The sequence below is a fragment of the Molossus molossus genome, unplaced genomic scaffold (genome assembly GCF_014108415.1).
Source record: "Molossus molossus isolate mMolMol1 unplaced genomic scaffold, mMolMol1.p scaffold_m16_p_6, whole genome shotgun sequence".
In the NCBI taxonomy this organism is placed as follows: domain Eukaryota; kingdom Metazoa; phylum Chordata; class Mammalia; order Chiroptera; family Molossidae; genus Molossus; species Molossus molossus.
Window position 1 is genome coordinate 15,069,139 of NW_023425399.1, and position 24,290 is coordinate 15,093,428.

Below are 24,290 nucleotides of genomic sequence, written 5' to 3' on the forward strand. Positions count from 1 at the left end.
TCTGGCTGGATGCAGCCAAGACCCTGAGCATCTCCCCCACTGATGTCCTTCGCCCCCACCAGGAGGGGCCCCAGTGCTGGCTCCTGAGACTATTCCAATTAAAGTGGGAACATGGTGTTTGATGTCAGCCACCTGGGAAAGGGGAAGCGGGTCCGACTGTCCTTTCAGCCCCTTGTTATGTGGACTTTTCCACATTCAGACAGGATCTAGCCTCCTCCCTGTGAGTGGTGGGCCCCACATCTGGGCTGGGGAAAGGAGTGAGAGGAAGGGGCGGGACCCCTTGGAAAAGGATCACAGTTTCTGGGCTGGGGAGGAGGGTTTCTTCCAGAGCTGGCTGGGCAGAGCGCTGCCAGGCAGGCAGAACCCAGCCTCGGGAGAGGCCCTGTCTCCCACTCAGATGTCTCTCACTTTGCAAAAGGCGGAAACTCAGTGGTTACGAGATCAAGAGCATGCTACGGATCCTGTATATCTGGCCCTCAGCAAAATAGCTCATGACATCTCTGTTAAGGCTAGAGATTAAAATAGCACATTTGGAGGATTTGTGGGGGAGGATGAAAGGCTGTCTTAGCTGGGCATCCTTTGGTTGCTGGGATCAGAAGCCCATCCAATGTAGCTCAAGTGAAGTGGGTTATTGGAAGCAGACGGGAAGACAGTCACCAGATGGCCACTCGCTGCGCTTCTCTGAGTGCCATGGCCCTCAACTGCCCCACTCTCCCGGTGAATTCTCTTCCTCAGCCTCCCCTGCCTCCCTCAGCATCACGGCTACAGCATGTCCCTCCTCAGGGACCCTGTGGTGGGTTGAATAGTGTCTGCCCCCCCCCCCCAACGTGACCTTATGTGGAAATAGCATCTTTGCAGTGTGATTACTTTAGAGATGAGGTCATACTGGATTAGCCTGGGCCCTAACTTCAATGACTGGTGTCCTTTTGAGAAGAGAGGACACAGAGGCACACACAGAGAAAAGGCCATGTGAAGAGGGCCATGTGGAGACACGAGGAGAAGGCCACGTGGGAGCAGACACTGGAGTGATGGGGCTACAAGCCAAAGACTGCCAAGGGTCGCCAGGGTCCCCCAGGAGCTGGAAGAGGAATGTCAGGATCCTTCCTAGAGTTTCTGGAGACAGTATGGTCCTGCTGACTCCTTGATTTCAGATTTTAGTCCCCAGGTTTGGGGAGAATAGAGTTCTATTGTTTTAAGCCACAGAGAGTGTGGTGATTTGTTGCAGCCCTCGGAAATTAAGACAGTCTTCACCTTGAAGCTGGGTGCCCTCGGCCTCTGGATTCCAATTCCCAAGCCCAGGAGAAGGGCTCACGGGCTGGGAGAGGGCAGCAGGTAGATGTGAGTTTCAGCTGCCCCATTCTGGTTCTTGATATCATCGCTTCACCCGAAGGGTGTGGATTTGCATGTCCAGTCCGGTTGGAGGAGGTCTGGCCAGGTGTGCTTCCGAGTCCCTTGCCTTCTGCACACCTGCCAGCTACTTGGGTAAAGACACAGGCTGTGGTCACCTGTGTGGATGAGACAAAGCCGCGAGGAAGCACCACTCTGTTAAATGACAGAATCAGGATTCAGAATGTTCTTCGTACTGTACGTTAGAATGTTAACAAGACGATGTTGATTGAGGCTGACTGCAAAGGCCACCGACGCTTGGGTTCCAAGAGGCAGTTTCACACGGGAAATATGGAGGAAGCCTGGCTTAACAGCAGCTCTTTGTGCGAAACACCTAAACGTTTTCTTTGACCAGACGCTAATAAAGAGCCAGTGCTGCTCGGAGCTTCAGCTGCACAAGAAGAAGCAGAGCGTCCTTGGCTGGGCTGGCAAGGTGATGGGCGTTTGGGGCTCAGCGCAGCCCATACCTAAGGGAGACAGAGATGACAGGGACCCCACCAGGAAACCAGAGGAACAGCCTGGCCACCATACTGGGTTACAGAGTCTTAGCGAGGAGTCAGATGCCCAGGGAGGGGACAGCAGTTATCAGATGCCCTGGGCACCCCCGACAATGCCGGGGGCATGGCGGCAGAGCTAGCCAACATGGGAGGTCTGGGGCCTGTTCCAAGGAGGTGCCTGCGGAGGTGCTGCGGGTGCGCCTTAGAATACGGGCATCTCAGCTCTTAAGCCCTGGACCCTGGTCCCCAGGTGGCTTTTAAGACCAGTGCGGGTGGTGGGCACCTCCGGGAGAGCCCGCGCCCAGGCTGCCCCAGAAGTTTGGCTCTGCTTCTCGCCGGTGCACGCGGGCAAGGCCGCGGATGGGTGTGTTTGGGGGACCTCCCAGGGCACGCTGGCCTGCGCCCCCCCACCCCGGCGCTGCTCCCTTCTTAACCTCTTGTTTGCGGGTGGCTGCTCGCGCGTCAGCTCGGAGCCGGGGCGGGGGGCTGGCGGCAGAGAGGGGGCCGGCAGAGGAGAGCGACGCAGCCCCGAGTTTATGCTAATGCGCGCAGAGCCCGCCTCCCCCCGCCCCTCGGCGGCCCTCGCCGCGAGCTGCGCGGGCCACTCCGCGGGACGCAGCCGCTGCGAAGCGCCAGGCGGCGGAGCCAGCGAGCTCCAGGGGCCGCGAGCGGCGGCGGGACCCAGGCGGCGAGCGGCGCGGCGGGCGGACACTGGCGGGGGGCCCCGCGTGGGGCCAGGTGGGGACCCGGGGCGGCGATGGGCCGCCGTCGCCTGCCGGTCTGGCTGTGCGCCGTTGCGGCGCTGCTCTCGGGGGCGCAGGCCAAGGGCACCCCGCTCCTCGCGCGGCCCGCGCCGCCTGGTGCGTCCCGCTACAGCCTGTACACGACGGGATGGCGCCCGCGGCTGCGCCCGGGGCCGCACAAGTAAGCGCGGGCCGCGCGGTGGGCGGGAAGCGGGAGGGACGGGCCTGGCAGCGCCGCTCCCACCTGCCCGGACCGCGCTCGGAGGCGGGAGGGCGCGGGCACCGGGGCCCAGCGCGGAGGGGGCGGCTCCTGGGACCAGGCTTCTGCCCGGCGGGCATCCCCTGCCTCGGGAGGCTGCGGGACTGGCAAAGAAAATAAGCCGAGGGGGCCTGGCGCGGCGGCGGCGGGGATCCTGGCAGTGCCCGCGGAAACCTTTCCAGCGAAGTAACATTTTCCAGCTGCGCTGTGTGCAAACCCGGACGCAGCGGACCAGGTGGAGGGAGCGGAGGGAGGGCGGTCCGCACGCGGGGCTCTCCCACACACGGCGCCCGGGCCTCCCAGCTCTCTCTGCCCACCAGGTGGGAGATGGAGCCCAGTGCCCAGCGGCCTGCCCGCGCCCTCCATCAGCCTGACCCCAGCCACCCCTCGGCAGCCCCAGCGTGGCTGGGCCACAGAGCTAGGGGGCTCCTGGGTCCTGGGTTTATGTCGTGGCTCCGGAGCCCAACAGCAGTCCACGAGCGGCTGGTTTGTACCAGGCAGCCCCCACCCCCGCCCTTGTGCTCTTAAGTGGGGTTGCTGCCCCTCTCCTGCCTCCGCTTCTGGTCGTTAGCAGTCAGTGGCTTGCTAACTGGTCTCCATCAGGTGATTAGGGCTCTGCCTGGGGTGCTGGCTGCATTTGAGAGGTGCCGTCGGAGAACAGCCCCACCAATAGCTGTCTTTCCGAGGGCCTGGGCGCATCAGAGCAGGCTTCCTGGAGGAGGGGTGGAAGAAGTGATCTGAGAACGAGGAACCAAGAACAGAGGCAGGGGCCAGAGACCTACAGCGTGGGGTGATTTCCCCAGGAGTCAGCCAGTGGGGGAAGAGAGAAGTGTGGTCTCGGAGGCACTCAGGCACGAAATTGAGACCTCAGAAACCTCAGATGCTGAGAGGAAGCGCTGAGAGCCAGCGACGGAGCAGGGAAAGGGTGGAGAATGTGGCAAGGCCCCTGGCGGGGAAGCCAGGGAGGGCAGAGGGCAGACTGAGGAAGGGCAGCTGCACCAGGCTCCTGGTTCAGAGCTGAGCCCGTGACCAACCCACTGGGGTGGCTGGGATCAGAGGGACCAGTTGCAGGGCTGGACTCCAGGCTCAGGGTTCTGGCTGCCAGGCACCAGGAAAAGCAGGAGAGAAAAGATCGGGTCACATCTCCTGCGGAGGCCTACAGACGGAGGAGGGGTAGGAGCTTCCGTGGACCTGGCCCACACCAGATATTCCAAGGATGCCATTCTCCCCTGCAGGGCCCTCTGCGCCTACGTGGTGCACAGGAATGTGACCTGTGTCCTACAGGAGGGAGCAGAGAGCTACGTAAAGGCTGAGTACCGGCAGTGTGCATGGGGGCCCAAGTGCCCCGGGACAGTCACGTGAGTGCACCCCATCCCACCCACTCCGAATCCCTGGGCACATACCCAGGCCTGCCTTAAGCTCGGAACAGCAACTAGCTCTACAAGGGCTGGAACTCCTTGGATTCTAAGAAAGCCTACCCAGCCCCCACACCAGCCAGATGGAGGGGGCCAGGGAGGAGTCAGAGACAGCCTCCGGTGGGTCAGAGCCCACAGGGGGACCAGGGGAGGGTTTCCAGGGGAGAGGCAGCACCAGGCAAGGAAGAAGAAGCAGTGGCAAGAGGTGGGGGTGGGGTACAGGGGAGAGCAGAGGGTCACACTGGCAATGGTTGATGTCAAAGGGACCCTGGGCAGACTCAAGGAGGCTGTAGTGACTGTGGAGAAGGCAGGCCAGGGGTGAGGGGAGGGGAGCCAGACTGTGGGGCACAGATGGGGTCCTGTGAGGGCATGTGGTATTGCACACAGGTGGGATACACAGGTCTGCACTTGAAGAGGTTCAAACACAGGTCTGAAAACAAAACAACAAACCTGTTTACTCCGGATCCCTGGGCACGTGCCCCAGGCGAGCCTGCAGTGGGTGACCAGGTACACTGCTAACTAGGTGAGGGAGTGGCCCCTGCTCTGCCTTCCACCCTGGGCCCTTCACCTCTGTGCTGAGAACCAAAGGTGCCCTGTGACCAGTCTCTGTGACCAGAGCTGAGTTCCCAGAGTAGGCTCAGGAGGAGCGGAAAGGATGGGGGACTAAGGGGAGCCCGGAGTGGCTCCGGGCAGTGAGAGGGGCTGCCTGTCCCAGCTCCAGGACAGTAGCCCTCACCCACCCACAGGGGAGGAGCTGGCACTTTGTCAGAAGTGACATTTATGATTGCAGTATGAGCTCGAGGAAGTCCAGGTGGTCTTGGGAACCTTGGGCTAAATTCCTGCTTGCTTCCTCCCCCGCGAACAGGGTGAGGTGGGGCTTCCCCTGCGCCCTCCTCTAACCCATCTCTGAGCCTTGGCAAGGCCTGCTTCCACCCTGCAGCCCTGGCACCTTAAGCACAGAAAAGGAACCCCTTGGGGGTGTTGTGGAGGCAGGAAGACATCTAGACCATATCCAAGTGCCTGCGGGTGGCCCTGAATATCAGCCAGGTGGCAAGGTCACCTGGCAGGAGGCAGGGCCTCAGCCCACGGATACAGAGCCCTGCCCTCTCTCCATCCCTGGCCCAGGTACCGCACGGTGCTCAGACCCAAATACAAGGTCGGCTACAAGACGGTGACGGAGCTCTCCTGGCGCTGCTGCCCTGGGCTCGCTGGAGAAGGCTGCCCTGAGCACCTCACGGACCACGGGGCCGTACCACCCCAGCCAGACCCTGAGCCCCAGATTCCCTCCGGGCAGCTGGGCCTAGGCCCTAGGCCCCCTCCTTCCAGCAGAGCAGCCCCCAGCCCCTACGGTGAGTCTGCCCACGGAGACCCTGTCAAGGCGGTTGGGTTTCTTGGGGGAGATGGGAAGCGGACTGACCGGCCGGCTGAGCTCAGGTAGGGTTAGGGAGGGTGCATCTCGTGCTGGGCAAAAGGGTGAGAGTCCCCAGGCCCCCCTGCAAGGCTGGCTTAGAAGAGAAACTCTCAGGTGGCTTGGCCACAGGACAAGCTGAGAGAGCCAGGCCAGTGACACCCTTGGGGTTCTCTCCTCTTTCCCAGGAAGGAAAGGCCCGGGGTTGTTTGGTGAACGGCTGGAACGGCTGGAGGGTGATGTCCAGCGCCTGGCACAAGCCTATGGTACCCTCAGCGGCCTGGTGGCCAGCCACGAGGACCCCAACAGGATGAATGGTGGCCCCAGAGCTCCTGCTACCCCCGTGGGCTTTGGGGTCATCCCCGAGGGGTTTGTGAACCCCGGAGACAGAGCTGGAGGGCCGCTCACACCTCCCCTGGACGAGATCTTGAGCAAGGTGACAGAGGTAAGCAACACGCTACGGACCAAGGTGCAGCTGCTGGACGAGGTACACGGGCTGGCCCTTGGCCACGAGGCCCACCTGCAGCGGCTTCGGGAGGCCCCCCCATCTCCGCTTACCTCCCTGGCCCTGCTAGACGAATATGTGGACCGACGGCTGCATCAACTCTGGGGGAGCCTGCTGGATGGCTTTGAGCAGAAGCTGCAAGGCGTCCAGAGTGCATGCGACCTGCGGGTGCAGGAGGTGCAGCAGCGGTGCGAGGAGGGTCAGGCGGCCAGCCGGAGGCTGCACCAGAGCCTGGATGGCCGGGAGCTGGCCCTGCGCCGGGAGCTCTCACAGCTGGGTACCCGGCTGCAGGGCCTGAGTGTGGCTGGTGGGGCCAGCTGCTGCAGCCAGTTGGCCTTGATCAGTGCCCGCATGGACAGCATCGAGAGGAACCTGCAGGCAGTCACTGAGGCCCAAAGGGGCCACGGCCCCTCCACCACGGACGAGCTCACGCGGCTCTCCGCCGCCATGCTGGACGGGGCTGTGGATGGACTTCTCGAGGGCCTGGAGACCCTCAACGGGACAGAGAGTGGAGCGAGGGGCTGCTGTCTGGGGCTGAAGGAAGGGGGATGGAGCGCGGGCGGTTTCCGGACCGTGCTGGAAGAGCGCGTGCGGAGCCTAGAGGAGCGCCTGCGGACGCTGGCTGGGGAGCTGAGCGGTGAGAGCACCCCACCGGGCAGGTCTGCGCGGCCCCTGGTGCAGACAGAGCTGGCTGTGCTGGAACAACGGCTCGTTTCGCTGGAGACCTCCTGTACCCCCAGCACCACCTCCTCCATCTTGAACAACCTCATGGCGGAAGTGAAGGCCTGGCAGAGCCAGCTTGAGGCCCTTCTCCGCCAGGTAGCCAGCCATGCGACCTTGCTCCAGCAGCTCAATGGCACGGTGGCCGAGGTCCAGGGGCAGCTGGCAGAAGCAACGGGCAGCTCGCTCCAGGGCGAGATCACCCTGCTCAAGGTCAATCTGAACTCTGTGAGCAAGTCACTCACAGGCCTCAGCGACTCCGTCAGCCAGTACTCGGATGCCTTCTTGGCCACCAACACCTCCCTGGATGAGCGTGAACGCAAGGTGGAGGCTGAGGTCCATGCCATCCAGGAGCAGGTCAGCAGCCAGGGCTCCCGGCTTCGGGCTGGCCACAGGCAGGTCCTGAGCCTGCGGGGGGAGCTGGAGCAACTCAAGGCCGGTGTGGCCCATGTGGCCGGCGGGCTGAGCCGCTGCCAGGACACAGCCCAGGAACTCCAGCACGCAGTGGGCCACTTTGACCAGAGGGTGGCGCAGGTGGAGGGAGCGTGTGGGAAGCTGGGCCTGATGGCGGCAAACCTGAACGGCTTGCCCATCGAGTCCCTCAGGCCCAGCGAGGGCCTATGGGGCCACGTGGACCAGCTGAATCGCACGCTGGCCCAGCACGCACAGGACATTGCCCGCCTCCGGGATGACCTGCTGGACTGCCGGGCCCAGCTGGCCGAGCAGGCGCGGCCAGGGCAGGCCAACTAGGTGGGCTGGACAGGATCCACCCCCCAGATCCCACCAACCCTGGGGACATCGCCCCAGAGCTCAGACCATGCCCCCAGCCTCCCAGGCCAGTGCAGATGCCACTTTACAGGCACTGAAGGAAGTCTTGGCCCAGCTCCACGAGACTGTCTCAGACACCAACACCCATGCTCAGTGCTACACCAGCTGGACAGTTCAGAGTGGTCAAGGAGAGTACGACATGCCTGGAGGCCAGGGTGGACCTAAGAGACCATAATCCAGTCTGCCAGTTGCTTTTCTGTGGACACGAGTCGGCCCCTGTGCAAAGACTGCAGGTCCATTCTCAGACGGGGGCCTGTCCGCAGCTCCCTTTGCCCAGGGAGCCAGCCCCAGCCCGGGGGCTTCTGGTCCCTTTGTCCCTTAGCTTCTCTCCCAGTCGTCTGGGCTCGGTGTCTGTAGGAAGGGGCTTCCCACTGGCACCGGCCTCACCTGGCAGCTTCCCAGATGCTATTTCTGAACCAGGATAAGAGGTTTCCACCACCCCACAGGTCCTTCAGGACGGAACAGAAACACAGACTCAGCCACGAGTTCTCTTTATTCCTTTGGATCCTCCCCAAGGTGAGGGCTTAGGCAGCTGGAGATGCCCAGAGAACAGGATTGGGTCAGGGGATCTGTTTGGAAACCCTCGGCAGTTGGTGCTCTTCCTTCTCTTCCCCAAAGATGTTTCCAGGGTACTCAGGTCCCCACGTGGTCCTCTCCTTTCCATCTAGGGGGGTATCTTTAGGGCCCTCCCATGTGCGTCATGGCCTAGGTGAGGCCAGGCCCTAGACGGGGGCCGTGGCTGGAGGGAGAGGGCTCCAGGCCCAGTTCCAACCTCCCTGCAACCCCGCCCCGCCTGGACGTTCACGCAGTCCTGAGAAATGCAGGTAGGACACTCCCAAGGATCAGTCTGAAAAGGCACGTTCACCTGGCCCGCAGTCACCAGCGGCCCGACGCCCATCTCTGCGGAGGCGCCAGCCCATGGCAGCTCGGGCCCCTGCTGCAGGTCCCGTAGCCCTGCCTTCTGGTTTCTCGACATTTGGTACCCTACCCGCCCCTGTGGTGCTACTGGGGGAGAGCGGGCCGGATTAAAGCTTTTAGCCTCTAAAAGTACTTTCTTCCCCAGACTCGGTGGGAGGGGAGGCTGCAGCGGGGTCACCTTGCTTTCCACAGGTCCCCAGGCAGCAGCTTGCTCGGCAGCGCTGGGCACCGGGCTGACCAGCAAAGGCTAGGGGAGGGCGGGAGGCCACCCCCACCTCCCTGGCAGGGTCTGGGGCCGCATCCTCAGAGGACAGGCTGGAGGGAGGGGCAGTGCTGTGTCAGGGTTTGGCCTCAGAGGGTCTGGATGAAGCGGGGGCACTGTGTTCTTCCCAGACGCTAATCCACTGCACCCCGCTGCTGCCACCAGCCTTCCCTGTGCCCCGGCTCTGCCGCCACAGTGGGGCCTCCCTCCATCTCCTGTCAGGGGCGGAGGCGGAGCCCACAGTGATAGGGACAGAGATGTCAAGGGCCCAGGTGACAATCACTGAACTGCTGCAGGCCAGGGCCATGCTGAGGCCTGGAGCAGCTGCCCCGCCCCCTGCAGCTCCACCAGCAGAGGCAAGAGGCGGGACAGGGAGGAGAGAGGTTGCCAACCATCCCTCAGCCCCCTCCACCCAGCTTCCAACCCCATGCCCTGGGACTCCCCATCGGCCTGGGCCGGGCCAGGGAGGGGCGGGCAGCCAGGGCAGGTTCAGGCCAGGGCGTCGAGGTCCACTGCAGCCAGTGGCTCCCGCCAGTAGCAGAAGCTGCTGTAGTCAGGGTTGGCCAGGTCGGTGCTGGGGCCGCGCGCCACGGGCGGGAAGAGGAGCTCCACCACCTCGCTGAGCCGCTCGTACCTGCGAGCAGCGCGGAGGGCGGCACTGAGGGCCTGCGCTGCCACAGGGCCACGGCCCGGGACATCGGCGGCTCCACCCGCCCGGGGCCCTGGGCAAGGAGCTGAGTCCAGCGGGGAGGTGGACCTGGGGCCCGGGGCGTGGGCCCGGGGCAGGGCGTGGCCTCACGTGGATTTGTGGTTCTTCATGGGCTCCTGGATGAGCTCTCCCCGGGGGTTGACGGTGAAGATTCGGGATTCAGGTAGGCCCACCTGCCGGTAGGCAGTGACATCCTGTGGGAGACCAGGAGGGGCTGGTGGGCTGGGAGGAGGGCGAGGTGCCTCGGCCCTCGGGGAGGAGACACTCACGTTGGGCCTGTTCCCGAAGGCGGCATAGAAGGGCTTTCCGTGGGGCAGGAACAGCTGCTGGACGTCACTCAGGCAGGCGATCTTGAACACCTCTGGCTTCTTCTCAATCACCTCCCTGGGGAGCAGGGCCACGGGCAGGGAAGGCGGCCGAGGAGGGCGGCAGGGTCAGTGACACAGGCTGGGGGCTGGCCTGGGCGGGCAGTGGGCCTGCACTCCCCCCGGGCCGTGGGCTCATATGGGGGGGGGGGATTACCTGTGCAGGGCGGAGAAGAGGCTGCTGGGAGACAGCAGGATGGGGCCCTTGGGGAGGGCACAGCCCCGCTCGCTCACCCACTGCAGGTACCCCTTGGTGAGGTCAGCCATGCCAATGGCCCGCGCCGAGCAGTACAGGAACTTGTACCCATTCCTGGGGTGGGGACAGGTGGCACAGAGCCATCAGGGTCCAGAGGGCAGGGTCCATCCTGCCCTCTCGGCTTCAGCCAGCTCTGTCCAACCCTGGGGCTCTGGCCTCCAAACCCAGAGGCGGGGACTTAGGGAGAACAGCGGGGCGCAGCTCGAGAGGGGGCCTCAGAAGGAGCGTGGGCAGAATCCCGAGGCCCAGGTGGACCAAGACGGACGAGGGTTTGACCAAGTCCAGAGACTTCCTCTATAGCATGAAGTTCAACAGCTAAACCCAGATCCCAGACCACAGGAGACGAGTCTTCCACAGGCGGAGGACTGGTGTGTGGGCCTCAGCACTCCAGGGTCATGGCCTGGTGTCTTCCCCCACGGGTCCTGCTGGCCCCGAGCCTGGCTTCCCAGGGCCGAGGCCGTGGTGGTCTAAGGTGTCCTGTCCCTCCCTCCCGGGGCCCTGCCCAGCCCGGGCACTCACAGGTGGATTTTGTGGTAGAGACTCGTGATGCCCTGGTGTGTCCAGTCTTTCCCCAGCTGGGGCAGGATGTGGCCCAGCGCGTCCGACCTAGATCCCAGAGGAGGGGTCACGCCAAGGCAGCCTCATGTGGCCCTCATGTTCCCAGCCCCAGGATGGGGCACTGGGAGGGCCCCCTCCCTGTCCCCCGTCCCCCAGCAGGGGGACGCAAGTTCCCAGGCCTCACTTGGTGATGGTGCCATCGATGTCTGAGATGACCACCTTGTCGTCCCACTTCCACAGGTAGATGTTGGCCCTGCAGCGGCAGGTGCCCTGGTACTGGGTTGTCACGCTGAAGACCACGTCGTTGGCACCTTCTTGCAGGTTCAGCTGCCGCTGGAGGCGGGCAGAGGCGGGGAGCTGTGACCTGCCACAGCCAGGCCCTGGCACCCCTGCCACGCCAAACAGTGGCCTTCCACCCCCAGGCCTCCCACCCCCTCCCGACGCAGAGAGCCTGCCTGAATCACCAGACGGCCACACGGGCACGTGGGCAGAGTGGCCTCAAGGAGGGAGTGGGGTGCTGCTGGAACCCGAGCGGTGCCAGGCACACCAGCCCTGACCTCCCTCCGTGCTCCTTTGGCATGAAGCTCAAGGACGAAGGCTGGCCCGTGGCTCCCACTCAAGTTCCTCGGGTCAGCTCCAAGGCTGGCCCTGCCCTCGGCAGAGGAACACCTCACTGCACAGGAGGGCCCCGTGGGCCAGGGCACCTCCACAGACATCCTCCAGACAGACCCAAGCCTTTTCCTTGGTCCGCAGAGAAGGATGAGGGCAGCTCAGCCATAGCTGTGTGGGCCCCAGGGCACCACACGGGTGGCAGCTGCTCTGTCCCGGACCAGCCGGGCCCCCTGGGCACCTCCCTGCACGTGGAGTCATCCTCAGGGAGAAAACGTTCCTACTACAGGAGCACCTAGGACTGAGCTCAGACATGGCGGGGCCCATGTGAAGGGCGGTCATGAACACCTGATTCCTCCAGTGTAGCTTCCGAGAGCAGACCAGGCCAGCCGAGCCAGAGGGCGAGCTTTTCGGCATAGAGAGGGCTCGAGCGCACTTGACAGAGAATGGACTGGCGTGTAAAGTGAGTCCCGGGCCCCTGGAGGTACCCCAGCAGAGGCTGTTCGGCTGCCCAGGGGACAGATTCTGGGCTTTGATGGACGTGTGGCTCTGTGGAGCCGTTCCTTAGCGGGCCCTACGGGGCTCGGGGACAGTTATCACCACCCCACCGTCCCGCAGAACACACTCACGATCTGATCCGAGGAGAGGCGGAGGGACTTCTTGTAGGTAGGAGTGTAGGCTGGAGGCAAGGGTGGCAGGGAGGGGGCCTCCAGGATCACGGGGCTGTCTGGGGCGTCGTCCTCACTGCTCAGGACATCCGTCTTCTCCCTGCAGGCGGCCCAGCTCTCAGGCTCCTCCCCCGTAGACACCCCTCGGCCCAGGCCACAGGGAGCCTGATCCTGTCCCTGACCCTGCAAGACTACCCAGGGGATCAGAAACACCTCCCTCTAGGTGCCACCCATTTGGGGGTGGTAGACCAAGGATGTGGCCAGCAGTCTACCCCCAGAAAGGCGACGGCAGAGCTGCAGCTGAGGGCCCGGGCTCTCAGACCTTGGGGCCTCCCTGCGGCCAGGATGCCAGTGCCTGCGCGGAGATATTTACCTAAAAACCTACAGTGAGGTGTTTCGGGGTTTATTCCCAACCTCACCTGCTTTGGCTCAGGTGACTCATCCTTGGTGAGTCCACCCCCACCCACCCCAACCTCGAGTGTTCTGACTCCGTTCAGGGAGCAAGGCCCCTGGTGGAGAGGGGACACCCTGCCCTCCTTAATGCCGTAACCTTTGTCTGGGCCAGGAGTCTGGGCACCCGTCCCAGCTCCGCTATTTCTCAGGACAGAGAAAGGGTGTGGAAGTGGGTGCGGAGGGACAAAGACCCGTGGCGGGGCAGGGTGCTGGCTCCATCCCTGCCCTCCCCAGGCGCCCAGCCCAGAGATCAGCTCACCCACTTGGCTCCCGGGCTGGGGTCTTCTCCCTCTGGGCACTTCGCTATGGGAAGAACGTCCGTCTAGTGAACAATGGGCTTCTGCCGGGGCTGACCCCACCCTGTAACCGTGACCACCCACCTCCTCGGCTGGGAAGTCCCTGCGTCGCCAGGAAAACCACCACCGCCCACCCTTCCTGGGCATTTTCTCCTTCTCCAGCTTGTCCACGGTGCTCTGCGGGCAGATAAAGGCCATGGCGTTTTCTCCTGCATCGCCTCGTTGCCCTTGGGCCACCAGGGGTCCGGAATTTGGGACTGACCATCAGGCAAGGTGCTGCCAACCTCTGGAGGCTGAGGAGTCACACCCGCCTCCACCCTGGATTCATGTAACTAAGCACAGCAGACCCGGGACCACTCCTGTCCGTCCGAGCCCTGACCCCCACCTCTAGCCCAACCTCGGCCTGGCCCCCAAATCCTGTGGGTCAGTTTCCCTAGAGTAGCTACGGGCAGCGCTTTGGGGGTTTCGCGAGGTCTGGTACTCCCTGCGAGATGCCACCAAGTGCCAGCGGGAAGGACACTGGCCACAGCTGGACTCCCCGCAGCCTCTAGGAGCCAGGAACACCTAGCTCCCTGCTACCTTCCTGTCCGCTGGGAGCGACATGACCGTGAAAACCACTGATTAGATCTGTGCTTCCTACACACACAGAATGGTGCACCCACGTCAGCAGGACATGGGCTTGGGGGGGGTCGCCCAGGGTGCCCACTTGAGCTGGGAACAGGCGGAGGAAGTCTCCCAGGGGCCTCCATGGTGGGTCTGTCCAGGCGAGGACAGCCAAGCAGGAGAGTGACCCTCTTCCTTCTCACAGGCTGTGGTCCTGGCTCAGACCCAGAGCCAGCCAGAGGATGGTGCTGAGCATCACCACAGGGAGGCACCAGCTGTCTACACCTGGTTAGTGATATTCTTTGGGCAACGCTAATCAAGTGAAGAACAACAGGCCAGGGCAGGGCCCTGGACCACTTCCAGAAGGGCAAAAGGGGCAGGTGCCGGTCAGCACAGGACAGAGGTTCTGGGAGGGACTGAGAGGCTGGGTTCCTTCCCGCCTCTGAGCATCTGTACATGCTGTTCCTGCCCCTCATCAGCCTACACCTTACTCAGCCTTCTGATCTCTGCCCAGGGGACACTTGCTCAGCAAACCTCCTTGTTGCAGGCTCTTGGAGCACCCAGAACTCTCCTCCCCAATACTCAGCTGAATTCTGCATTCACCTGGCTGAGTTGTGGATTCACTGTCCCAGCACACAGTAGGTGCACACGTGTATGCTAATAAAGTGAGCAAGCACCTGCAGCCCAGCCTGGAGGGGTTCTCAGGGTGAGGGGAGGAGTGGGACCTCCAGCTCCCAAGCCTCATCTCTCAGATCTGGAAACCTCCTCTTGAAGGCATGTCCCTGTCAAGTGTGTGTCCCCTCTGGTGTGTCCCGCATGCCTCGGAAGGAAAGTCCAAGTCCAGTGGGATTGGGCTACTCCAGGAAGCCAGGGAAGGCTGTGGCTCTGTCCACACGGCGTGGCAGGCTGCGGGACCTTGGTCTCCTCCCAGAGCGGGTCTTGAATCAGTCAGCCCAGGCCTCTCCCCGCCCACACTCCACTCCTGGCCAAGGGCCCCTCCCCTGAGGCTATGGCCCCTCCCCCAGCAGGCCCCGTGGTGCTCCAGCCCTTACCTTGGGCAGGCTCCTCTGGAAGGCTTGCAGAGAGAGGACCATGGGGGCAGCTACAGCCCAGTTGTAATGCCTGGAGGGACAGCACGGGGTGTTGGGGCTGCAGGGCCATGAAGGGGCGGGTGACCCTCTGTGGCAGCCAGCAGCCCAGCCCTGGCACTTACTTCTCATTGATCCTCACAACCAGGTTCGGGTCGTCCAGGAGCCCAGGGTTTTGGGCGAGGTCCTGGTAGGAGACTACATGCTTGTTGAACTTCTCTGGGCACAGAGGCAGAGAGTGAGGGGGGAGGCCCACACGTCCCGCGTGACCCACTGCCCCGGTCCCTCCTGGCCCCTCCGCACTCGGCCACTCAGGCCTCGGGGCTCCTCCCTTCCTGTGGTTTTGCCCCTGCTGTTCCCAGCCCAGGCACCGGCCACCCGGCTGCACAGGTGAAGTCCCAGCGGAGCATCCAGGCTGTCACAGGGCCTTGGGAGTGCCCCACCCGCACTGGCGGAGTGCGGGCTCCACGGGCAGGGAGCGCGGGGAGCCTGGCTCGGCCTCACCCCCTGCCGCCCGCCCTCTGCGGTCCGCCCTGCGCTCACCAGCCAGGCGCAGTGGCAGTCCTTAGAAGGGCTCAGGGTCGGACATACCCAGGGAAACGTCCCGGCTGTCAGCCAGTCCACCACAGAGGGACAGCACTACCGTGTCCACTGTGTCCGGAGCGGGTTCTGGCTCCTGTTCGGGGTTGGGGTCCCCCAGTGGCTTCTGGCTACCGGGTTCACTCCACCTCCTGGGCCCCAGCCCACGGTCACTGAGGGAAAAATGGCAACGGGGACGTGAATACAAGCTGGGAGGAGGGGCCTCGCCGCTCACAGCCCCCAGTAGCCAACCTCTGGCTCCACGGCCCGATCCCAGGACACCCAGGCACCTCTGGGGGAAGTAAAGGGCTACATCCTCAGAGTCCAGAGAGGGCAAATCGTCCAGGTAGATGTCACTGGGGCCCAGGTGCTGGCTTCTCTTCGTGGAGCCTGGGGGAGAGGCGGTGACACCTGTAGACCCAACGTGCTCAGCAGTGTGCACGGTGAGACTCCCCTGCCTCCGAGCACCCTAGCTCAGACATCACCCGCTCACAGAGGCCTCCCCTGACCACGTTATCTCGGTGGCCCCCGTCCCACCCAGGGATCTGTCCCCTGTCACCCAGGTAACACTCTTCCTGGCTTTTGCATGTGTCATCTGTCTGCCCCACTGGACTGTGAGCCCCAGCGGGCTGGGGCCAGACATAGCGCCTGGCACACAGGTGCTCAGGACATGCCCGATGTCCCCCAGTCCACCCAGGTGACGTGAGGCCAGGGAAGCACTGGGGTTGTCCGGCTACCACTCACCTTTCCTCCTGGGGCCCCCCTCTGGCTGCCTGGTGGGAGCTGGACCCTCCAGAGCAGCCCAGCTCCACGATTTGGAGGCCGGAGAGAGACCTGCGTCCCTGGACCTCTGAGTCTTGGTTTTCTCTCTCTGAGGGGCAGGGAGAGGGGGACCCACCAGAGCGGGCACCTCCGTGTCAGGCTGAAGGGCAGGGGTGCTGGGCTCGCCCTGAGGTGAGGCTGCCTTGGTGCTGCCATCAGGGACCATGGAGGACAGGAGCCGCTCAGCTTTGGCCACCTTCAGTCAAACAAATGGGGAAGGATGTGGGCCAGGCCGACTCACAGTGTCCCACAAGGCCTTGGGGAGGTGGCCCAGTCTGTCGCCCCAGGCCTTATCTGCAGGGGCCATGGGGCCCCTGAGAGGCAGGGATGGAGGGGTTGGCACAGAGAAGCTCACCTTAGGCAGCCTCCCCCAGGCCCACTGCATGTGGGACTCCGCTCTCAGGGGGCTGGGCTCGGGGGTCCGCACCTCCAGCTCTGAGTCACTCTTGGGGGATGTTAGCCCATCCGACGACAGGCTGCAGGAAACAAGAACTCAGCAGCCCCTCAGCGGCCCCACACCGGCCTGCCACCCACCCAGCTGGGGAAAAAGTATTTGTAGAACATATTTATGCTTGTGTTGGATTCAGAATATATAAAGAACTCCTACAAATCAACAATAAGAAGGCAGTCTGGTAAACTAAAGGGAGGGGGGCAAGTTTGTGACTGCTTAATGGGTAAAGGTTTTCCTTTTGGACAGATGAAAAAATTCGAAGTAGACAGGGCTGTCCTAGGTGGTGGCACAACACTGCGAGTTTAGGAAATGCCACTGAATTGTGCACTTTACTGTCATAAAATTGTACATTTTATGTTACGTGCATTTTACTGCAATTTTTGTAAATGGGCAAAGGACTTAAACACTTGACAAAGGTGATGTACAAATGGCTGGTAAAACACATTAAATGTGTTCTAAGTCACTATTTACTAGAAAAATGTAAATGGAAACCACCCTGAGACCTTGGTCTTAAGTCCTTGCCTGCAGCCCACCTGGACGCTCACCTGGCCTGGGAGGGCCACTCGCCGTCGGAGTAGGGGTAGATGTCCGTGGGCTGTGACGAGGACTCCCCTTCCAGCTGGATGCTGCTGACGGGCCACAGGGAAATAAATGGTCACTGACAGCACACGGGAGCCTGAACATCAGGGCCTTGGGGAGGTGAAGCAACTAATGCCCAGAGAGGTCAAGGCCCTTGCCCAGGGTCACACAGCACCAGCAGAAGAAACAGTGCTTGAACCCCGGTTGGCACCCTCACACCCTTGGCCCCCACCTGGCCCCCACACACCCTGGGGACTCCAGCCTCGGCTTTTCCAGCAGGGACAGCTCGCTCTCGGCGCCTGCCTCCTGCTCCTCAGAACTGGAATCGTCTGCCATCATGTCCTCCTTCCACCGCGGTTTCCTTCTGCGAAGCTTCTTCTTCCTTCCCGTGGACACGCCCAGGACGGGCTCGGACTCGCTGGCTGTACCCAGCTGGGAGTCGGAGGGGAACCCAGACAGGCCTCCCCAGGGGATGGGAGATGTGCACAGGCGGGGAGGCACGTGTTCCTGTAGGGAAGACCAGGGGCAGGACTGAGGGGCTGCAGCTTAGGGGGGCTGCTCTTGGTCATCCTGCCAGGAAAAACAGGAGTGGAGGCAGGACAGAGGTGGCAGCAGCGACTGTTGCTGGCCTCCGGGCTCCCTTGGAGATAACCACACCTTCTGTTCAGAAACCTGGGCGTCAGCTCTCATCTTCTCTGCCCACACCTACCACAGAAGACGCCTACTTCCCTTTTAAGACATAGCCAGGTGTCGCCTCCTCCAGGAAGTTTGCCCTGACTATCCTCAGCCTCAGTTCCAGCCCCCTTCACTGTAATGACCGAAGAGTTTCATCACCCGTTGTTTGTGTGTCTGTCTCCTAGGCTTGTCTGGGAACCTTCTCTGAAAGCAGGGGTCGCCCGTCATCTAAGTGCACAGCATAGTGTCTGCACAGGGGCTCAGTTTAAGTTTGTCAGGCTCAGACGATTTAAACACCTCTGCTGGCCTGTGCTGGGCCTGCCTCCCTTCTGCAAACACCCTTCTCCTCATCCCCCAGCACCCACCCACCTCCACGCTGCAGCGGCACTGAGCCGGCCCCAGACTGAGAACGCGTCATCTCCAGCTCTCCAGCCCCAGCTACTCCTCAGCACCCCCTCCTCTCCAGGCTGCCTGAGGTAGGCCTCCTTCACACCCTTCAGGGGACCAGCTCAAGGGTCCTCTTCTGAGAAGCCTTCCCCAACTTTCCCTGGGAAGTAAGTCAGCCCTCGTCCCCCTCCCCCAAACTCTATGCAGGCTCTGATAGCATATCACCAGCACTAACTCATCCCCCTGCACCAGGCCCTCGATGAAGGGGTGCTCCCTGGGTGGGGACAGGGACAAACCCCAAGGCCCCACCCAAGGGGGCACTAGTGAAGGGGCAGGGGCAGGTGCTATCAAGGACAGAGGTACTGTCTGGCTGGTGTGGTTCAGTGGCTGAGCACTGACCCGTGCACCAAGAGGTTGCCAGTTCAATTTCCGGTCAGGGCACGTGCCCAGGTTGTGGGCCCGATCCCCAGTGGGGGTCATGCAGGAGGCGGCCAATCGATGTTCTCTCTCAATCTATTTTTCTCTCTCTCCCCCTCTCACTCTCAAAAAAATCATTAAAGGGAAAAAAAAGGACAGAGGTACTTACCTCATCACTCTCCAGCTCCTGGACGAAGAAGGCCTCCCCGCTGTCCCCCAGCTTCATGTGCAAGTCCACGGGCTCCCCATTGACCTCGATGTCTACCTGCAACGGGCACATGATCCCCACCGTCGGCCCTCACCCCACACTCCAGTCCACGGGGGCGCTGGCCTCCCAGCTGCCCAGGAGACACTGGCTCCCTGCGGCCCCCGAGCCTTGCATTTGCTGGGACTGTGTTCCCCAGCCCTTGGTGGCCTGGCTGCGCCCAAGCTGAGGATCTCTGCTCTCTCGGAGGCCTGGCCGAGCTCTCTGTGCCCCCTCCAAACACATTTCCCCATTCTCTAGTCTTTGTTGCAAGTATCACGGTCTCAGTATTCTTGTTTATGCCTTGGTTTCTCTGTTTCTCTCTCTCCCACAGCCCCTAAGACAAAGGACAGGAACCATCTTGTCACTGTTGCGTCCCCAGCCCCAGGCCAGCGCTCCAACTTTTGTTGGGTACTCCGACAATGGTAAGAATCGCATTTCCTAGGCACCTCGTGCTGTGTTTTTTCTTTTTTTCTATCCTCACCCGAGGACATTTTTGCATTTATCTTCAGATAGAGCAGGAGGGAGAGAGGAAGAGAGAGAGAGAAACACTGATGTGAGAGAGACACATCGAGTGGTTGCCACCCCCATGACCCCATCCGGGGCCAGGGACAAACTGCAACCGAGGTATGTGCCCTTAGCGGGAACCGAACCCAGGATTCTCCAGTCCGCCGGCCGATGCTCTAACCACTGAGAAAAACGGCCACGGCTCGTGCAGTGTTTGATCTGGACTATGTGGTTTAGTCTTCACAACCACTCCTTGCAGCAGCTCCTATCATTATCCCCAGTTTATAGATGAGGAGACTGAGGCTCAGAGGGGTGAAGTAATTCCCCAGGAAGTAACCAAACGAGGCTATGAACTCGGAGTCTGAGTCCACAACCCAAGCTCTTAACCAACAGCTCCACTGTCTCCCACAAGGGTACACTGTCCTATTTAGATTCTGGAAAGTTCACGGTCACCCCCACATGCAGGGGGTCTGGGCCCCCACACCTCCTTTCGCATACTAGACCTCTGTGCTAACAGAAATCTGCCCCAGTGACAACCACGCAGGCGTCCTCGGGGAGAGAGGGGCTCACCTCTGGCCCGGGGATGCTGGTATCAGCTCCCGTTTAGTCACCAGGCAGATGAGAGCCTGTCCCTTTGCACAGGTGAAGCAACTCACCAAGGACACACAGGTGAGGTCTTAGTAGGCTGAAGCCAGGTCTCATGGTTCCCCTACACTGCTTGTAGGGGGAAACAGGAACCCTCTTGGACCCAAACCCCACACCAACCCCAAACCATCAAAGAAAATACAAAAGGAAGGAAGCCTGTCCGGAAGACAGACCCCGCCCCCCCAAGGGAGGCCTGGGTTCTCTCCTGGGACTGCAGTGGCCCCCTCGGCCGGCTGTCAGCACTCACCACCTTCTCCCGAGATCGCAGGACACCCAGCTTGCCGAAACGCACGTGGAAGGGCGAGCATCGGAAGGAGCCGTCCACCTGCTTCACCACCAGCACGTCGATGCAGCCGCTCAGCGTGGCCGGGTTCAGGCCCTGGTACAGCTCCTTCACCGTCCCAAACACGGTTCCCGCCAGCTGACCCACGTAGTTCATGGCTGGGGCTGGCAAAGGGGGCAGTGCTGGGACCAAGGCCTGGCTCCCTTCCCCCACGGGGAGACTTTGCACCTGACCCCCAAGCCCTGGGCTTACGGGGTCGCCCCTGGAGCGCCTTCGAAGATGGGCAGCGGTCACGGGAAGGGAGCTGCGCCTGTAGACCTGGGTTCTAGCGCTGGCTCACCCACTGACCAACCATGAGACTCCTGGGCAGCTGCCTCTCTTCTCCAGGTGCTGATCCCCACATCTGTCAAATGAGGGCACAGGACAAGGCGATCTGGGTTCTTTAAGCCTCTAAATGCCATGAGTAATATAATGACCACAGTGCTCAGTGACAGGCTCATTCCTCTTCACAACAGCCTATGAGGTTGGCCGAGTAGGTGTCATTATTCCTGTTTACAGAAAAGCCAGCCGAGGCACAGAGAGGTGGAGTGACTTGCCCGGGATCTCACAACTAGGAAGGGGAAGAGCCGAGGTTCGAGCCCTGGCCGCAGAACCCTAGGTGGCCAAACTGTAGGCACCCCTCCCCGGGGTCAATGGGGAGGCAGCCTCATGATGTATCAGGCCCTGACCCCTGCTGGGTAACAGGCAACAGCCCTAAAGCCTGATATCTTCCCAGCAAATGGGAAGACAGGAGTCTCAGTTTTTCCACCTGAAAAATGGGTTCAGCTGACTTGCTGCTTCCTGGTCCCAGGAATTGGAAGGGGCCTTCCTGGTCCAGTGTGGCTGATTTGTGAGGAACCAAGGTGAGAGCACCCCAGGGACCTGAGGCTCTTCCCAGCTCTATTCCTGGGGTCAGATGCTTGGGGCAGAGCATCTCCTTATAGCTGTGGGTGGGGGAGCTCCCAGTTTAAGGCTCCAAACTACAAAGTCCTTTCCAGTTTCCTTGGGAGGGTGGGAAGCCCATCCATGGCCCACAGCTGACCCCAGGGTCTCTAGGCCATAGTTCTCAACCCCCACCCCCAGCCCTCAGCCCCACATTCAGGCCTTGGGCTGGCCCGTGGTACCCAAAGCTCTCCTCCTTCCCCCAGCCAGACCAGTCCCTCCAGCTTTCCCACACCAGGCACAGCTGGGTGAGCCAGAAGCAGGAGGCTGTGGCAGACACACACACAACAAAAGCCAGAGCCATTAGGAGCCGCCTCCACGCTGGCATGGTGCCCACCTGCAAGCTTCAGCTTTGCCCTCCCTGCCGGCCAGGCCAGTGGCCCGCTGCCCCTCTGGCTGCCAGGACACAGGCCATTCACTTCCACAGGGCCATAGATGGGGCAAGGACGTGATGACTCAGATCCTGGTTTCCTGACTCCATACCATGGTTCCTTCCACTCCACGGTTCCCCAAACCACACCACAGTTGTCTGCAGAGAGGACAGCCCGGCCCATAGCCCCCTTCTGCACAGCCCTGTAGTACCTTGCCACTCAAAGTGTGGTCCATCCCCAGCAGCACCAGCGGCACCTGGGAGCTTGTTAGAAGTGTGGAGCTTCACAAACAAGGTACAATTTCAATTGCTAAAGTGAAAACTGAGATAAAATGATCTTTGGACCCTGAACATGTCACTCAAATGTGATAAATATCTCATCTGCAAGGGACCTGTGCTATGTGAAAATCTCTACTTTGGTTTCTTCCTACCTGACACCAAACTCTGTGAATACAGGTGTGGGGAGACAAACAGACAAGAGCAGGACTCTAGACCACTGTGCCCAGGAAAAGCAGAGAGAACACGAGAAGCTTCCAGGAATAAAGGAGCAATCATGGGAGAGGCAGACCTGGGGTGGGGCAAAGGTCTGCCCAGCTGGAGGCCCAAGCCTGAGCTATGTGCCCTGCCGAGGGCCAAAGAACTTGGGTGTGTGTGTGTGTGAAATGCTGAGCTCGACCAAATACAGGGTTTCTCAACTTTGGAATCACTGACATTTGGGGCTGGATAATTCTTTGTTGTGGGGGGATTGTAGGATGTTCAGCAGCACCCCTGGTCTCTACCCACTAGATACCAATAGTAACTGCCCTCCAGTTGTGACAATCAAATTGTCTTCAAACATTGTTAAAATCGGCCTTGGCTGAGAGCCACTGAGGTAGTAAGTAGAAGGGCAGAAGGGCAGAGATGTCACCCAGGGGTGCCCTGGGTCCTACGTTGATCCACCCATGGAGTGATCTCAGACAAGTACTTTGCTGGCCTCAGTTTCCTCTTCTATGAAACAAGCCTCAAATTTTCAAACCCTTCTCAGCCTAGAATCCACTCTTCAACCTGTTCCCCCACCCACAAGTAGATCCCCCCCCATCTGGCTGCCCTTCTCTACCTGCACCCACCCCTGAAGGCATCTCCTCTCCCCACAACCCAGCTCTGCCTTCTTGGTCCTCTCCAGATGATGGGGATTGCTGCTTGGCTCCCCTGTGCCACCTTCACCCCAAACTAACATGTCTGAAATCAAACACTTCACCTTCCCCAGTCAGCTGAATTTCTCTCAGTACCCATGGGTACCCACCCCACCCCTCTCAACCCTATTCCCCAATTTTCTGCTCATATGTCCCAGGTCCAGGCTTATTTCCTGATGCCTAGATCCTGGATGGCAACAGGAAACCGTGGGTGAGGCATCAGAGTGTCGGGTTCTATTCTCCTCCCCAACACTTACTAGCGGTGACCTTGGGCAAGTCTTTTCAGCTCTCTGAGCCTCAGTTTCATCCTCTAAAAAGGGGATGATATAAGGGATGCATAATGACATAATTCGTGTAAACACTAGCGCACGAAAGTGCCCAGACATGTCACCTATCAGCTGCAGCATCTTTTTTGGCATTGTGACAGCCCCCTTCACCCAGGCTGGTCCTGCAGACACTACAGGTCAGACTCCAATGCACTGTCCCTACCCGCAGTGGACAGTGTAGACTTCTTAACTCGGCATACAAGGCCCTGCATGATGGTGGCCCCAGGGTACACAAGGGGAGCAGGTGGGCTCTAGGTAGGCCTCACAGGGGGCCCCAGCCTCAGCGACCACTCAGGGAACATCCGCAGGCCTCCCAAGCCAGCACTCAGCTCCACCACAGGGGAGCCAGGACAAACTGCCCTGGGTGGGTGCTTCCAGCTTTTCTGGGCTCCCAGATTTGGGGAGAGGGGGGGCAAGTTTCTCTACCTAGGACGGAGGGAGTAGGAGGCTAATAATTTCTATTTTAGCTATAGAACCATCCCCAGCTTCCCATCAGCTTTCGCAGCTGCCCCATCCCGCCTCACCAGTCTCGCGTGGCCGGGTTCAGGCAGGAAGGGCAAGGGTCAGACCCGGCTTTGCCACTGAGAGTACTTAGTACCAGAGAGGGTGGGTGTCCTCCCCAAGGTCAGACAGCCTGGGATGCTGCCAGGCCAGTCTTCCCTGAAAAGTGTTGGCACTTCATTATCCTCCTGACCCCACATTCTGGAGCCCCCCCCCCCCCCCGGGACAAGGAAGACGTAAGTTCCTCAACCCTGGAGAGAGTTTCCTCCTGATGGCTCGATGGACTCTGGCCCGGGAACAGGAAGGGGTGACCTGGCAGGATGGGTGGGCGGGGCAAGGCGGGTCGGGACAGAGGTACCTCTTCGCAGGCCCGGATCGGGCCCTACCTTTGGCGCTGCCCACTGGACCTCCGGGACCCGCCGCCGCCTCTACCGGGGAGCTCGGGGTCAGCCGGCAAGTGTCCTCGGCCCGCCGCCGCGCGCGGCACTTCCGGCTCGTCCAGCACCGGGTGAGAGCCCGGCTCCGCCCCTCCACGAGCCCGGAACGGGTCCGCCCCCCGAAAAGACCCCACCCCCGCCCCGTCCCCACGCCCAAGGCCGCCCTTTCGCCTCCGGAGTCGGGGCGGGGTCAGACTGGGGCTCAGCCCCACGCAGGCGCCGCCCCTGCCCGCCGCGCGCCCGAACGGCCAGAGGCGTCGTGCGGGGGGCCCGCCGCCGGGCTCGCGGCCAGCGCCGCGGGAAGGGGCCCCTCGATCCCGCGGACCCAGATCCTGCTGCTTTGCGGCCAGCTCGCTGTGAGACTTCAG

General features: G+C 61.6%; 2 protein-coding genes across 2 annotated transcripts; one reads left to right on the forward strand and one right to left on the reverse strand.

Moving 5' to 3' along the window:
• Nucleotides 1-2,640: 2,640 nt before the first annotated feature.
• On the forward strand, nucleotides 2,641-8,075 carry EMILIN3 (elastin microfibril interfacer 3). The gene is made up of 4 exons (XM_036245212.1): nucleotides 2,641-2,807; nucleotides 4,121-4,243; nucleotides 5,426-5,649; nucleotides 5,897-8,075. The coding sequence occupies exons 1-4, from the start codon at nucleotides 2,641-2,643 to the stop codon at nucleotides 7,681-7,683; spliced, it is 2,301 nt and encodes a 766-aa protein (XP_036101105.1). The 3' UTR covers nucleotides 7,684-8,075.
• A 1,271-nt stretch (nucleotides 8,076-9,346) lies between these two features.
• LPIN3 (lipin 3) lies at nucleotides 9,347-23,914 on the reverse strand. The gene is made up of 21 exons (XM_036244691.1): nucleotides 23,844-23,914; nucleotides 20,388-20,538; nucleotides 20,100-20,299; nucleotides 18,626-18,721; nucleotides 17,225-17,484; nucleotides 16,944-17,027; nucleotides 16,303-16,423; nucleotides 15,870-16,143; nucleotides 15,416-15,515; nucleotides 15,138-15,298; nucleotides 14,672-14,765; nucleotides 14,511-14,580; nucleotides 12,940-13,032; nucleotides 12,819-12,862; nucleotides 12,068-12,206; nucleotides 11,014-11,162; nucleotides 10,791-10,877; nucleotides 10,173-10,325; nucleotides 9,920-10,034; nucleotides 9,741-9,844; nucleotides 9,347-9,575 (listed from the first exon to the last, which is right to left on the reverse strand). Exons 3-21 carry the CDS (start codon nucleotides 20,289-20,291, stop codon nucleotides 9,431-9,433), a joined length of 2,481 nt encoding a protein of 826 aa, XP_036100584.1. The 5' UTR covers nucleotides 20,292-20,299; nucleotides 20,388-20,538; nucleotides 23,844-23,914; the 3' UTR covers nucleotides 9,347-9,430.
• Nucleotides 23,915-24,290: the final 376 nt, after the last annotated feature.